Source organism: Physeter macrocephalus, chromosome 8, assembly GCF_002837175.3.
Source record: "Physeter macrocephalus isolate SW-GA chromosome 8, ASM283717v5, whole genome shotgun sequence".
NCBI lineage: Eukaryota > Metazoa > Chordata > Mammalia > Artiodactyla > Physeteridae > Physeter > Physeter macrocephalus.
The window spans coordinates 5357232-5373888 of record NC_041221.1 but is presented as its reverse complement, the minus strand read 5'-3'; the positions used below and the strand labels follow the sequence as shown (position 1 = coordinate 5373888).

The 16657-nt window shown below is 45.3% G+C and overlaps 1 protein-coding gene across 1 annotated transcript; it reads right to left on the bottom strand.

Moving 5' to 3' along the window:
- Positions 1 to 11701: 11701 nt before the first annotated feature.
- On the bottom strand, positions 11702 to 12526 carry LOC102985898 (protein LLP homolog). The gene has a single exon (XM_055086350.1). The coding sequence runs from the start codon at positions 12274 to 12276 to the stop codon at positions 11893 to 11895; it is 384 nt and encodes a 127-aa protein (XP_054942325.1). The 5' UTR covers positions 12277 to 12526; the 3' UTR covers positions 11702 to 11892.
- Between the last annotated feature and the right edge of the window lie 4131 nt (positions 12527 to 16657).

Genomic DNA, 16657 nt, shown 5'->3' with positions numbered 1-16657 from the left:
GTGGCCCTGTGAGCTGTCAGCCCCCAATGAACCTGATCTCTCCTCAGGCCATCCCTTTACTGCACGCTGCAGGCCATGTGGACTCAAACACTGATCTCTCCTCTCCCCTTGAATGCGGCGTTTATAAATGTATTTTAATAGTTACATTAAGCTCTTTCCTAAGCAATTTTGCAACAAAATACAGCTTTGAATTTGGGTGGGTTTTTGTTTTTGTTTTCAAGGATACAATACTCTTAGTACAAAGCATTGTTATAAAATGTGCAAAGTAAGGTTACTATGATTTTAAAAAATCAGGCGCCCCATGATTATCGGAACGAGTGGAAGAGTAGAAGCCCAGATAACGCCACACATAGACCACTGCACAGTTGTCATATTTCACTCAAGGCTCACTCAGTAAGTATTTATTCAGCATCCAGATGTGCCAGGCATTGTTGGCAGAGCTGGAGATGAGGTGATGGAGACCAACACAGAGCCCACTCTCACAGAGCTTAGTAAGAGGAACTAGACAATAAACATGCAAATAAATAAATTAAATAACTTCAGATAGTGAGAGATGCCATGAAGAAGATAAACAAGATGCATTCATTTCCCATGGCTGCTGGTAGCAAATTACCACAAATGCAGGGCCTTGAAACCACAAAAATTTATTCTCGTACAGTTCTAGAAATCAGATTTCTAAAATCAAGGTGTCCTCAGGACTGCATTCATTCCGGAGGCTCTAGGGGAGAATCCTCGCCTTTTTTGGCTTCCAGAAGCCACCTGTGTTCCTTGGCTCATGACCCCTTTCTTGCACACCAAGGCTTTGCTTCTGTCATCTGCTTTAATCACCTCCCCTTCACCCTCTTCATGAAGGAGGGATTCCTACCCCAGGGTTATAGGGATGGATGAACACACAACACTCAACACAGGACAGATGAGACAAAAAGCAGTTTATTAGCCACACACACTCACAGCCCGGGAGAGGGGGATGATACTGCATACCATGCAGGGGCACATGGGGGTCACACTCAGAACAGAGTGAACAAGCAGGGCGGTGGAAGGCAGGCTCTGTAGTAACAAGAGGGTGGGGTGGCCCCTGGTTCCCACGGGAGGATGTGACCGGCTCGTCTGAGTAATTCTACCAGCCAGGAGGGAACGGAAACCCACTACTCAGGGGTAAGCAGGAACTGAGCCTGATCTGTTTGATAAGGGGCGGGGGGGCGGGGGCTGGGTGTTTAGCTGGTGGACCTTATCCACAGGAACAGAGTGGGGAGGGAAACTTGCTGTTGGGCCATAAGAGGGCCTCCAGTTTCACCAGATGTCAAGACCACATAATCTCGAGTCTCATTTTATGTCTTACACCACGTGGTCACATCTATTGTCAGGAAGTGGTGAGTCAAAATTTCAACCTGTAGTAGTCTGACTCCAGAGCTGCGGTTCTAACCACTTCACTGCCCACCCCTCTTGCACTGTGAACCGTGGCAGCCAGTGTGCAAAGATGGCCCCCAAGGAGCCACACCTGCCAGCATCAGTGCCCTGGTGACGTCTGCTCCCACACTGAGTCTGCATGGCCTCTAAGACCTGACTAAACCAATAGGACATGCTGAAAGTGACACTGTGCCTGTTCTGATCCTCAGAGGGCTTGGCAGCCAGCTGCTGTGTAAGAAGTCCAACTGCCTCTTGTGGAGAGAGGCCGCACGGAGAGACCCTAGAGGGTAAGACCCCTCCGTGGAGACAAAGGCCACAGGGAGGAGCACCAAGATGGCAGAGAGGTCATCTTGGAATGTTCTAGCAAAGTAGAGCCCTCAGAGACTGTACTGCTAGCCAACCTCATGGAGCAGAAGAGCTGCCAGCTCACACCAGCCAATCCACAGCCCAGTGTGAGAGAATACAATGGTGGTGGTTTTCAGTCACTAAGTTTTGGGTGATTTTTTACTTCTACATAATTAAAATTCCAGTTTATATCTTCTCTTAGCTAATTTTATGTCAGTACCATTAGTGAAGCATAAATACTTCAGACCAGGGCTGTAGTAAGGGATATGACCTAATTCTCTCTGTGTGAGAAGAACACTTGGGTGAATATACTCGTATATCACTAAAAAAGGGTGAAGAAGGACCTCTAGCTGTATTGCATTTTTTATCATATATATTCACTTCTATGGGTAGTTTTATAAAGGTGTCCAGTGACTGCTCACTCTTTGCATATTTCCCGTGTTTTAAAAAATACATTCTGTCCTAATGTTTGATTATTCTGAAGCCTTTCAAGAGAGAGTTACCCCATAGATGTCCTTCCAGAAAACACCAAATCGTGAGTTAAACCGATGAGCTCACCTAGACCTGAAGCGATGAGTTAGGCTCTTTGTATGCCTCTGAAGAAAGATGGCCTGTGACTCTAGATGGTGCTGTCATTGTGCAGTCCCTGGTCTAAAAACATTCTAAAAGCCAGAGTGTCTCTAAATTTTTTCAGATGCTAAAGCTGCTGGTCACCAGTGGTCCTCTTTCCTCTTACATGGTTTGCGTTGCAGTGGAGATTTAAGGCCAAGCATTGTATTAAACTGAATAGGACCTACTCACAGTTTCCTTTCATCACTGACTCAGGTCCTCTCACAGGCAAGGGAGAGCCTGGGATATGCTACCCCTGCCCCATCATTTAATCCTCCCAAGAAAGATATTGGAGGCTGACCTGCTGATGTGTGTTTATGTCTCGCACCATCAGCGATGTGCTTTCCTTCTTTCAGAAAGAAGTCTTGACGTGCTTATGTGGATCAGGCCCTTGTTCCCTGCACACTTCTCCACCCAGCCCTCTCTCAGGAACTCCAGAATTGCCTATCCGGCAGGGCTCATTGATTTCCCATCCGCATTTCCAGATCTCAGCTCTGTCCACCCAGTGACTCAAGCTGGGGCCATGGAAGGCGGCCTCGTCTCCTTATCCCCGACTTCAGTCACTTTTGCAAGTCCTGGTCCCTCTCTGTTCTATCTTTAGGATGTGCCTCCTGTGTTCCCACCCCATCAGACCCTCACCCCTTCTCACTTTATTATAGGCAAAGCCTCGCCCATCCGTTCTCCACACAACAAACAGCTCGAGTGAGCTTCCTAACACGTATGTCTGATCTTCATACCTCCTTCGTCTTCATCCTAAAGTCCAAACTCAGTCCCCTAAGGTGCATCCATTTACACTGGGAATTCTTTCTCGCCTCCCACAGAGACAGCAAACACAGTGGGCATCCGCGCTTCTCTGGACGTGCGTGTCATACGTCCACCTCTGTCTTCACCTGCGATGCCTTTCTCTGCTTTCCAGCTTCTAGCTGTTCTCAGGGAACTTCTCAGGCATCATGTCCTTTGGGATGACTTGCCTGCCGCTTGCCTGTCCCATCAAATGGAACTGTGTGTCCCTGGGACTTACCTGGTAGTCCAGTGGTTAAGACTCCGAGCTCCCACTGCAGAGGGCATGGGTTTGATCCCTGGTCGGGGAACTACATGTCCCTGCCCCGGCTCCTGCAAACCCACTGAGTTCCCAGCACAGCTCTCACCCCACTGATCTAGACCCCAGTGGTTGGCCTCCCGTGCAACCCCCAGCCAGTTCGCCAGCTCTTTTGATTTATTTGTCTCTGGTTTCTCAGCACCTAGCAGAGGCTTGGAATAAAATCATCACTCAATAGCTATTTGTTGAATGAATTGCTTACGACCCAGCTCGATCCCTTTTTCTTTAACTCTGTATGGATGTAGTTCCCTCAAGCACTATTGAGCGGGCCGTGTCTGTGTGAGAGGCTAGAACCTAAGGCAGGTGATGCATGTGAATATTTCACCGGGGTGTTTTCTGGGTGCAGACTCTGTGTACCAACATGGAAACGCGGGCCTGGCTTTCCCCAGATGCATCCAAGAGAGGCTGGTTCTTATCTCCACACCCCCAGTGGTGTTCACATTGTGATCTGCCCGATCTATCCAACCAGCGGAGTTAAGCTAAAGCAAGAAATCACTGAGTGATGAGACAACATTTCAAATATATGATTAGTCTAGACACCTAGCAGTTTTCTGAAAGGTTGTCCCCTTGGGATCTGCAGGGCCCACCTTAAGGAGCTGGGACAGAAGGGACATTCCTGAGTTTTTGACCTGGACCTGCAATATGGAACCACTGCAGTCACATAATCCCAAAGATTGGCAGATCAGATCAGACACAGTGGCTCAAAAATCAACAGAGGACCCAAACACCTTCCCATTTTTCTTGTTACAAGGCAGTCTCTATTGTGTCTGCTCTTGTACTGTCTTCCACGTGAAGAGCATGAGTTTGGAGCCTTAGTTTGATCATGATGTTTATTTCAATTTTTAATAAATTGAATATGTAACATCACATATATGGAATTCAGCTGATGTGGCTATCTTTGTTTCTTATAAAGTGAGGCACAGTCCTTCGGTCCTAGGTAAATAACGTAGTCTTAATATCTTAAAACTCATGAGAAGTACAACCTTCTGCATCACCATTTGATGGGTAGGAATAATAGTTGTAAAACTTGGTTGCTGAATTGAGGTGTTCTTTTGTGTCAAAATGGAAGCATAGGGAAAGAGTACAGGTTGGGGGGGGATATGCATTAAGAATCTTGTTATTGTTGCCGTCTAAATAGAATGGAATAAACAGGTTATGAAGACTCGTATTTATAAGGATAAAAAACAATGCAGCCACATAATTCTGAGTGCACAATAGTGATTCATTCCTGACGAATTCCCTATTGAGTCTGAAAACAAAATAATCTCCGAATGTGAGGCATTTAACATACAAGTGCTATACAACTCAACTGACAAAGAGTATATGTTGAAATTACTTTTAAACAATGTTCCATAAAAAAAAATATATCCTGCCGTTAAAAAATTTTTGTTTTTGTTTTTGTTTTTTTCCCAGAAACTTCTGCCTTGTCTCACTAAGCTCAACACACGGGAATTTTTACCAACTTCGAGGTGGAAGCTAGGTGTCTTGGGGGTGGGAGTGACTAGGAGACACCCCAAGCCAACGTGTTTTCAGGGGTGTAGTCTGGCCTCTTTTGAGCTGGAGTAACCAGTGGGAGTCTTTTCATGCACTTTATTTCACTTTTTCTCAGACAAGATGGGAGAAGGAGACATCTACAAGATGATACTCAGGGGTACTCAGGATACATTGACAAAGTGAGTACAGAGAAACCAGCACATTCCCAGCTCCTAGGGATCGCAGTGTGGATTAGAGGACATGTTTGCACCCTGATGTCAACTGGTCCTGCTCGGGTCTCTAAGACCTGGGTGAGTTCAAACCCCAGCTCCATAGCTTAGGAAGCCCTGAGCCTTGTATGGTACCTGCTGCTTCCCACCTGCCTCTGCCTCTGTTGGGACCCACACCTCCCAGGTCACAAAGTGTGCCTCAGTCACCAGCTGCCACAAGAAATCAAAAGGACAGAAAGAAGGTCTTTGATTTTGTTTGTTTGTTTTAAACGTCTTTATTGAGACATAATTCACAGACATACAATTCACCCCTTTAATGTGTACAATTCAATGGTTTTTGATATATTCACAGATATGCGCAACCATCACCACAGTCAAGTTTAGAACATTTTCATCACCTCAGAAAGAAACCCCAGACCCTTTATTATCACCTCCCTTATCTCCTCGTCCTTCCCCTGCCCCTGCCCCCAGCCCAGCCCTAAGCAACCAGCCATCTACTTCCTGTTTCTATAGATAGATTTCCCGATTCAGGAACTTCGTACAGACAGAATCATATAATATGTGATCTTTTGTGACTGGCTTCTTTCACTTAGCATAGCATTTATTAGGTACATCCACACTGTAACATGTATCAGTACTCCATTGCTTTTTATGGTTGAATACTATTTCATTGTCTAGATACACAGCATTCTGTGTATCCGTTCATCAGTTGATGGACATTTGGGCTGTTTCCATTTTTTGGCTTTTATGAATAATCCTGCTACAAATGTTTATGTGAAGTTTCTATGTGGACAAATGAAGTTTTGTTTCCCTTGGGTAGATACCAAGAGTAGAATGGCTGGGTCATATGGTAACTCTACGTTTAAGCATTTGAGAAACTGCCTTTCTGTTTTCCAAAGCAGTTGAACCCTTTTATACACCCACCGGGAGTGTGTGAAGGTTCTGATTTCTCCACATCCTTGCCAAAACTTATTGTTTATTGTTATCTGATTTTTTCATACTGGTCATCCTAGTGGCAGAGGTGGCATCTCATCGTGGTGTGTGTTTGCATTTCCCTGAGGACTAGTGATGTTGAGCATCTTTTCCTGTACTTAATGGGCCATTCATTTTGATTTGAGAGAAGGGGGTCTCATCTTGCAGAACATTCTACCATCCCCCTCTCCCTCCCCCTCTTCCTCACCCTGTATCCTCCTGAATCCCACCCACCCACAAACGCTCACCTAGGTCCAAGCTACACAGAGTGGCTTCCTCTTCCTCTGAAGGCCCTGTGCCAGTCAACACAAGGTCCAGGGCTCAGGGTCTGCCACACGTGGGCTCACCTGATAAAGGCTGGACTTCTGACACCAGCTGCTTAGATGAAAATTTCTCTATGTTGTTGCATCTGTGTAACTGGAATATGGGAGGGGCTTATAAGGAAATGACTCTTGCTATTTACATGTGTTTGAATGCGTGCGTTTCCTGCTTTGGAGTGTTACAAATTCACAAGGTGAAGAGCTACTCCAAAATTTCAGAGCGAAGGAAAGAGTTTGGTGGCATATGTTGAAATTCTGGACCCCCAGAGAGCTCACTTTTTGTAAGGATGTACTTCCCTTAAAGTAAAGCAGGTGGTTTTCTAAAGGAGGAGACTTTGGAAGATGAGAACCTCACCCATGCCTGACAGTAGCCATGGTGAGATTGTATGGAAAACTCAGAAATTCTAGAGCCACCTTTCTTAAGGCAAACTGCCTGGCTTAAGAAGGAGTATTGTGACCTCTGATCATGTGGTCATCTGACCAGCCTTGGCTGAGTTCCAGTCTCAGGCCAGTGCCCTTAACAACTCTTTGCACTTCACTTGTCTCGGTCGAGAATAATCGACAGTGTGTCCTCAATGTACTCTTGTTGATTGATGGAGGGACCAGGTCATCGGGTGGGGTCAGGTGAGTGAGTACAGGAGATGGGGTGGGGTGGGGCATGGGGTTTCCTCATTCTCGCACAATGTGAGCTCCACCCAGGTAGCCACTAGGGATTATTAGGAGTGACCAACAACAGAAACTCCATGGGAAGTCTACACCTGTATGAAGGACAGGACATGCCCTGAAATGAAAAAGCCAATCTGAGTTTGGGTCTTTATTCCTGGTTGGTTCAAAGAGATGAGAAACTAATAAGCTGGGTGACTTTGTCAAATGGGCAAACCACCCTCAGACTAGTTTCTGCACCTGAATTCATTCATTCATTCATCTCTGAACAGTTTTTGAGTACCTGCTAGGTGCCCAAGACAGGGCAAAACGATGGAGCTAGACATGAGTCAAAATCCTTATAATCCAGACAGGATGAAACCCAGCAGGACCCTGTGGGACCCCCCCGAGTACAAAAGCCTTTCTGTGTCCCCCATTTCTTGTGTGTAGGAAAATGGTTTCAGCCTCTTAGACCTTCCCTGAGTTCCAAAGGGCAGATTCAAGCAGTCACTAATTAGAGGAATGAGGTAATGCAGAAACAAAGGAAGGGCAGTCAAGAAACAATAGTGCAGGGATGGGGCAGGGTCCTGGTTCCTCCTGGGGGATATACATGGCAATATGCCTCTGAGTTCATCTATTGGAACCAAGGCCCCCGCCCATGAGGACCCCAGACTGGTTGGAAACAGAAGGCTGAACACCAGCCTGTTACCTCACCACCAGCCAATCAGAGGAAGGTCACATACGCTGCAGCCCACCCCCAGATTTTGCCATTAAAAACTCTTCCCCCCAGATCGTTGGGGACTTTGGGCTTTTTTAACATGAGCTGCCTGTTCTCCTTGCTTGGACTTCCAATAAACTTTTCTCTGCTCCAAACTCTGATGTTTTGGTTTGTTTGGCCTCACTGTGCATTGGACACACAAACTGGGGTTCGTCAACAAGGACTGAATGCAAGAGGAAGGATTGGGCCATTTGACCTAAGGGGACCCAGGAAAGGTTCCTTCAGCAACGCGATGCTAATGTTGACTCTTGGCAGACAGGAAGGACTCTGCCATATGGATCAAAAAAGGAAAAGTGTTTTAGATTGTTGGCACAGAAGCAAACGCATAGAAATGGAGTGCTTATCTCATCTGTCCCCAGTTCCCAGGGCATCAACATTCCCATTCTTGCCAAGGTATGGGACTTCCAGTTCCACACCCACTGGTTGGTGATAACACCAAGTTCAAAGCCCACCTTGGGATCTAGTGCTCCCCAAGGCTCACAGAGGTTCCAGATTATTATTGAGCTCACTCCTCCTGGAGTCCAGAGTGTAACTGAGGTGTACCTTGACTGGAGAGTAACAGATGCTACCCATCATTAGCTTGCAGAAGTCATGGACACTCCGACTGCAGAGTGGGGGTCTGCGGGCATGAGGTCATAGTTCAGGGGTGGGTTCTCTGTCTGGGCTTGATCCTGGAGCACTAGCATGGAGCCCATGGACCTAGAGCTCTTTTCTGTGTACCCACCTGTATGGTCCCAGGCTCTAATGGCTCTTTAAGACTCCCCTGTTCTCACCAACCACACCTCTTGGACCCAAAGACTGTAACCCTTCTCATCCACCTCCACCCGGCCCTCGGGATCCTGAAACCTATTTTGCAGGCCCTGAAACCTGCAAGATCTCATGATCTCATCTTCTTTCTCAGGCAGTTAAGTATCAACCTCTAGGGCAATAACCAGAGTGGAGTCCAGGAGATGGGCATTTCCTCCCAGACCAGTGGGTGCCTGTCCACACTTCCATGCTAAGAAACCCCTTTCCCACTCCCAGTAGAGCTGTGAGCAGCAGTCCTCAAGTTCTACCTGGGAAGGTGCTCTCATCTTCTCGTGGAGCAGACGACTTTTGTGTTTAAGAATGTGGGGGACCTTTTTCCATCGCTTTTTCTATGGGCAGTAACTTACTATAGTGGGGAACCCTGACTTGCCCGGTCCCACTCTCTGCTGTGATATGTATATGCGTTCCTGATCCCCCTTCCATGAGGTTTGGGATGGCCTCCACTGGTCAGCTCATGTGTGCTTATTGGACAGTCCACCTTCCATGGCAGTGCAGCTCCTGCCTGGCGTTTACACATGCTTATCGCACTTCGCCAGAGCAGGAGACAGCAGTGGCAGACCAGAACCAGTCCTGCAGCTTTGGGTCGAGGGTGCCTGAGTCTGGAGTGATGCCCCCAAAGTCTCACCTCCCTCATCCACGCCCAAGCAGAATTTGGCAGGCAACACCTAATGTTAAGAAAAATTAAACTTCTCGTGCCTTTGTCAAAGCAGGAAGTTACAACTTGGAGCCAGACAGACAGGGAGTCAGGGTACCATCGTCCTTGACGTTCACATTTCAAAGAGACGGCTCCAAGGCCCCCAAGAAAGACGTCTCTGGGGAGTCAAACTGGTAAAGGGTTATTAGGTTTTTTTGAAAGGCTTACACACATCTCAAAGAGACAGAGAAAAGATTGTAAAGGAAACACCCTAAGAAAAGGAGGGAGGGAGTTCTCTCTCCCTTCTGGCACCAGGGAAAATCTTTTCTTTCCATTTGTAGTTACCCTTACACTGCCTAGGGAAAAAAGAGCAGGTGAAGATCTGCTGAGGGGCCGAGCTGCCTGGGAGGATGGTCCCCCAAGTGGAAGTGCCCCTGTAGTCCAGGAGGACTGGCCCTCCTTTTCCTGTTTGCTGGCTGCTTCACTTCTCGGGCCACTGGTCAGTCCTGGGGCTGCTGTCTATCGAGGTCTCACAGGCACCCTCCCAGATCCGGGTTTCCACATTTCCCTTCCCCATCCCCATTTCTCTGTCTGAAACCTACCATATGTTGTATGGAGTGACCTTGGAAACCAAACATTTTTCTTCTTTTTGAGCTGCTGGAATCTGCAAATAGTTCAAGAAGGTGTCACCAGGTCTTGGGGAAGTGAACTAAAACTCTGGATACCTGGGACCCTCCCCAGACTGATTAAACCAGAACCACTGGGCAGATTTTGTTTTTGGTTTTTAAAAAGTATTTATTTATTTGGCTGTGCCGGGTCTCAGTTGTGGGATGTGGGATCTAGTTCCCTGACCAGGGATCGAACCCAGGTCCCCTGCATTGGGAGTGCAGAGTCTTAACCACTGGACCAGGAGGGAAGTCCCGACTGGGCAGGTTTTAAAGCTCTCAAATCTTTAAAGGATTCTAAAGTGTAGCCAAGGTTGAAAACTGCTGGCAGGGGCAGAACGTGGAGGGATCTTTTGTGTATTATTAGGGAGTCCAGACTGGAGCCTTTTGAGAAAGGGAAGACCTTTGAATTTTCGTAGGGAGAAAGATAGTACTGATAGATTGGGGATTTTGAAAGATGCTCTGGCAGCCGTGTGAAGGGTGCACAGGAGAGGAATAAGCCCAGGGAACCAGGTAGGAGACCGTTGGGTGATCCAGGTGAGAGCCTGGGCTGGAGTGGAGGCAGCAGGGCAAAGAAGACCCTCAAGGTCGTCCTTTCCCTGTCTCTCTGCTCTTAGGTTTCCGCAGCCTCTAAGTCAGTTTCCAGAAGAACAGGAGTTAGCGTTCACATCTAGAAGTGAGGCAAATGTCCCCTCATGAAGGGGCAGAAACATCTGCTTATGTCATCCATCAAATTCAAGTGTAAGGTAATTCTAACAGAGCAATGATAAGGGAGAGAGATTCTGGATAATTTTATCTGTTCTCAATTGTACGTGTTTTTGTAACATGGTTACATTGCGTAGGTATAGGAAAACCAAATTCATGATAGTGAAAAGCATCATTGAACAATTTCTTCTCGTGGTTATCATTCTTGTGGCAGATTTGAAGTTCCTGGGATGGAATGCTGGAGATTAAACCCGGGACTGCTGTTTTCAGTTTTCTTTGCCTTGTTTCTAACAGTCTGTGAAGGAGAATGACCAGTTTCCCAAGCTACTTGGCAGTAGAATTCCCTAAAATGGAATAATAGAGTCTTTAGTGTGGGGCTTAAGTCCTGGGAGCGGGCTGAGGTTCACGGAAATCTCAGGTGTGATCTAATCAGCCAGTATTTCTTCCCAGTAGGGGGCAGTGTTTGCTGCTGAGTCCTCCACAATGATGTAAGGTGCCACCTGCAGGGACTGACTGGTATCTTCTCTTCCTAATTCATCCTGTTTGTTCCTGTTTCCAACCATTGCCACAGGAAAATGTTTCTCCTGTGTGAGAATTCAGCAAGAATGATGGTTGCATCTCTTTTTCATCTGGAAAACCTCGATCTACTTTTGCATTTTCCTCTTATCAGACATTTCGGCGACCCTTGCCAGTTAACCACTCCCTCCTTCTGGAGACGCTTTATTTTTCTGACTCCCAGGATGGTGTTGTTCTTTTTTTTCTAGACAGAGTATCTTTTATTCTGAATTATACAAAATCAAAACTCCAAACAAGTACTGTTTATACGATCCACTGACATATTTTCACATGATATATAATTTACTTTAAATCTGAGTTAGCTCAAATTTGTCAGTATAATATTATGTTTCATCTTTCCTAAGACTGAATGATTACAACCGCATTAATACTCGAGAGAATTCTGATGTCTGATAATCCCTGCATATTGGATAGCATTCAATTAAAATATCAGTGTGGCTTTCATTCATCAAAGAAAATAGTTTATTCAAGTTACCAAGACAAATTTGAGGAGTTACGTTGGGCTTGAATTGAAGAAAAAGGCCAAGTTAAAAAATGGAAACAAAGTTTCCATTTGGTGGAAGCTGAAATCAATGTATACATTCTAATCAAAGACCTGTCCCATGCGGCATTTTTCAAGTTTTTAAGGGTCTACCAGGCCAAACCCTTTGCTGCCTTGATGGCTTTTGCTTTGCTTTTTCCTTTCTTTTTCTCTTGCTTTGCTTTCAGCCTTTTTCTTTGCCTCTGATTCATCCATACGGGGTACTGCCCATGCTGGTCTAGGAGAGTCTTTTTGTTTCTCTTAATATCAGTCTCCATTTTCATGTCATCTGTTTCATCTTTCACCACACATTGCGTTTTCTCTTGACAATGTTTGGGTTCCACCACAGTTGCTATCTCTTGAACGTCTTTCGTTAAAACATCACCATCTACTTTAAGAATACTTTTAAGTCTGCTGAGCTCCTTTGGGGCATTCTTTTTTTTCTTTTCAGCACGCATCTTCCTTTTCCACTTACCCCGTAAACTTTTAGCCATATTTTACCTGGAAAGCTGAGAAAACTCAGGAACTCAGACACTGCACGCTGCTCACGCCGACCGGAAGCCCCCGCACTTCCGCCTTCCCGGCAACCCGCTCTACTCCAGGATGGTGTTTTTCCTTGCTCTTCCTCCTACCACTTGCTGTTCCCTCTTAGTCTCCTCTTCTGCTTTACTCTCCGGAGAGACTGAATATACAAATGGGCAATAGTCAGATCACATATAAAAAGAGAACTCTGACCCACAATCTGCAGCAACCTGTCCAGGAGACCTACCCCTTGACTACGGTAACCAGCCCAGGAAACCAGACTGCTGTCAGTCCAACGTGTAGGGAGCTAGACTTCCATCTCCAGTAACAATACAGGAAGTTCATCAATAACTTCTGCAACAACTGACCCCAATGGCCCGGACTTAATAACTGACAGCTTTCCAATTTTTGTCCCCGCTTCCAACTTAAGGCCAACAGAGAAAGCCAAATATGCACCCTAAGCATTCACGTAGGATGCCCCGCTCTAATTACCCCACCTGCAGCTTCCTCAGGCCCACAGCCTCGAATCAGGGACACTGAAGCCGTCCCTTTCTTCCACTATGAGGTTCTCCTGCTCTTCTGCCTGCCTTTGAGTCTCTGCCAAAATGCAAGCGATGGTGGCCAACTCCCTTGCTGCAGAAAGCTCTGGAATAGTCTTTGTTTTCCTCATTTGGTTCCACACGACTCTGTGAAGCTCGAACCCCTGGAGTGTCTCCAGACTTGAACCTCAGACCTCTCTTCCCTAGCTACCCTTTCTCCATGGGGGTCTCATCAAGTCCCCTGGCATGAAGTACCATCAGTATACTGATGACAACCAAGTGTATATCTCCTGCCTGATTCCTCGCTGAGCTTCAAATTCAGTATACAAGGGCCCACTTCTAGACTTGGACTTTGAAAGGCATCCCAAATTTCCCATGTTCAAAAGACAAACTTCCTAAATTTCTCCCTCATCTTCACCGTCTCAGTTCATGACACCAGCCTCCATGCAGCCACTCAAACTTTGCTGTCAACCCTAGCTGACGTCCTAGATTCCTCTTCTCATCTGTTGGAGTCCTGGGCTCTGCCACATTTTTCAGAGCCATTCAGCGACTTCTAAGAGCTCAGCCTCAAAACGTTTCTCTCTCTTTGTTTGTTGTTCTCCCCTCCCCCACTCCTCTGCTACCAGCCGAGTTCAGACCCCATCATATCTCACATGGTCCGTGCTGCAGGGTGCATGAACAAGCAGCTGGGTTGCTTTCTCATCGACCTCCAATATCTGACCGTTCCCAGTGGTTCTAAAGAGGCTTGTCAGCAGATGTAATTTATCTTCCAGGAAAATTTGAGATTACATTTCATGAAAGATATGTTATTAACAAGGGGGTGGTGAAACAGAAAGGTAATTAATCTTTGAGTTAGGCTCTTCATAAAAAAAAAAGCCAAAAGTTTCCATATTGCAAAAGATTTACGCATCCATTCATCCTCAGAAACACTGAGGCCAAGTATTGATCACAAAATACTTATTAATTCTCCTAGGTTGTTATTGTTCTATATGGTATTGGTTGCATGTTCTTATACACCTTTCTCTCTCTCTCTGTATATATATGTACAAATATATGCAAGTGTACTAGGAAAAAGAACAGAGGTTAAAATCATGATTACCCACGTAGCTGAACCCAACTATATCACAACTTTACATCTTACAACATGTATTCCAGATATTTCATATTTACAAAACATTATAAAGACCCGCCACACCCCACTCCTTCATTCTATTTCCGTCTTCCCTCTGCAGAGGCAACTGCTATCATGAGTTTACTATTTATAATCTCATGTGTGTTTTTGTACTTAGACTAAATCTTATAAGTCTGTAAGTAAGATATAGTTTGTTTTACTGATGGTATTTTTTTAAATTGGTATATTTTAGGCATTATTTGGCAAATTACTTTTAAAATTCAACATTGTTTTTTATGTTTACCCATGTGGAAACATATTCTGATTCATTCTTCAGGCATCCTTGTTTTCTTTCCATCACTGAGGTTTATTGAGTTGTACAGAAAAGTAGACAAATAATGAGCATCAGCTCAATCCATTTTCATAAAGTGAACATATCCATGTGACCACAAACTGGATTAAGATACTGAATATTAATTACACCCCAGAAGTCCTCACATGACATCACCTGGCCATCACCTGCTCCACTTCCCCAGAGAAAAACATTTTCCTAACTTCTCACGCCATAGTTGCCAGTTTAAGAACTCTGTATGGAAGGAATCAGAGTTTGTAGACTTGTGTCTGACTTCTTTGGCTCAACTTTATATTCGAGAGATTCATCTATGTTTTTTGCGTAGAGGTAGTCTGTTCATTTAAAATTTTCCCTTTAGTAGACTTTACTTTTAGAACCATTGTAGACTGTCAGAAAAATTGGCAAGATAGTACAGAGAGTTCCTATATACCTCATCCAGTTTCCCCTATTACTAACCTCTTACGTTAGTATGGTACATACTAATGTAACCAATATCGATACCTTATTATCAAAAGTTCATAATTCATTTCGATTTTCTTAATCTTTACCTAATGCTCTTTTTTTCTGTTCCAGGCTCCCACATGACTTTAGTTGTCAGGCCTCTTTATGCTCCTGGTGGCTGTAGCAGCTTCTCAGACTTTGCCTCTTTTGATGCCCTTGAGAGTTTCTATGAGGTCTGGTCAGGTATTTTGTACGGTGCCCCAATATTGGGATTTGCCTGGTGTTTTTCTCATGATAAGACTGGGGTTTAGGTTGGTGGGAGCCAGACCACACAGGTGAAGTGCTATTTCATGACACCATAGCAAGCATATGTACTGCCAACATTATTGATGACTGTTGATGGTGGCCTTAGTCACCTGCCGGAGGTAGCGTTTGTCCAGTTTATCCCCTGTAAAGTGACTCCTTTTCTCTCCCTTTCTATGTTGTACAGTTTGGAAGGAGGTCATTCCGCACAGCCCTCACTTACTCCCTCTCCTTGGAGGCAGAGTATCTCCATAAATTCCTTGGAATTCTTCTGTATGGGAGATTTGTCTCTTCTTCCTCATTTACTAATTCATGCAATCACTTATTTACATCAGTATGGACTTGTGGATATTTACTTTATTTTCTGGGTTATAATCCTTTGACCCCTGGAACCCTTACAATGGGCTACTGTGGTCCTTTGTCCTTTGACATACCGGTCGATGTTTTATTTTGTTTTGTGTTGAGCTCTTCCTCACTTTCAGGGACTGCCAAGTTATCCAGGCTCATCTTGTATATGTCCTGCCTAGTCTTAGAATCAGCCATTTCTCCAAGGAGCCCTGGTTCATCTTATTGGAGAACGGTGTTAGAAACCAAAATTTGGGTATTAAGCCATGCTTGTTGATACTGGGGTGTCATTTCTTGTTAGACTTCTCCGATGACAGAGCAAAAAATATATGTGTACTAAGTGGTGTGTATATAGTGTAACTATAAACCCTTGTATATGTAACCATCTGTATCTATATTAAGCAAAGCATGAGTTCGTATTGATATCTCAAATCCATTACTACATGGATCCTACCCTTGTTTATCCATAAACTCCCATTCTAATACTGAGAAACCTGGCTCCACCATCGGCCATACGTTGATGTGATTGCTCCAGTCTAGTATACATATATAGCTGTATCAGAATTGTTAACCAGTTCCCCGCGGGAAACAGCTTTATCCACTAGTGTACAGAGCTCATATGCAGTTCCTTTTGCCTTTAGTCTTAGAGATCTCACTCATTTCCAAAGACACTTAGGTCAAGACCTCTCCCCACCCCACCTACCCATCCCCTTCAGTGAGGTTGTTTCATGTTTGTTAATAGTTACCTTGAGAACTGCAATAGTTAACAAGTTAGGGCTTCCCTGGTGGCGCAGTGGTTAAGAATCTGCCTGCCAATGCAGGGGACACGGGTTTGAGCCCTGGTCCTGGAAGATCCCACGTGCCATGGAGCACCTAAGCCCGTGTGCCACAACTACTGAGCTTGCGCTCTAGAGCCCACGAGCCACAACTCCTGAAGCCCACGCACCACAACTACTGAAGCCCGCGTGCCGCAACTACTGAAGCCCGCGCGCCTAGAGCCCGCGCTCTGCAACAAGAGAAGCCACCGCAATGAGAAGCCCGCACACTGCAACGAAGAGTAACCCCCGCTCGCCACAACTAGAGAAAGCCTGCGTGCAGCTACGAAGACCCAATGCAGCCAAAAATAAAATTAAAAAAAAAGAAAGTTAACTAGTTAACTTCTCTTGTCACAGTCTGCATTCCTTCCTGAGTTCCCCCAACTTCTTAAATGATTTTTAAAAAACTTTGCAGTCATCAAATTTCTCTCTTTGTTCTATAGATTT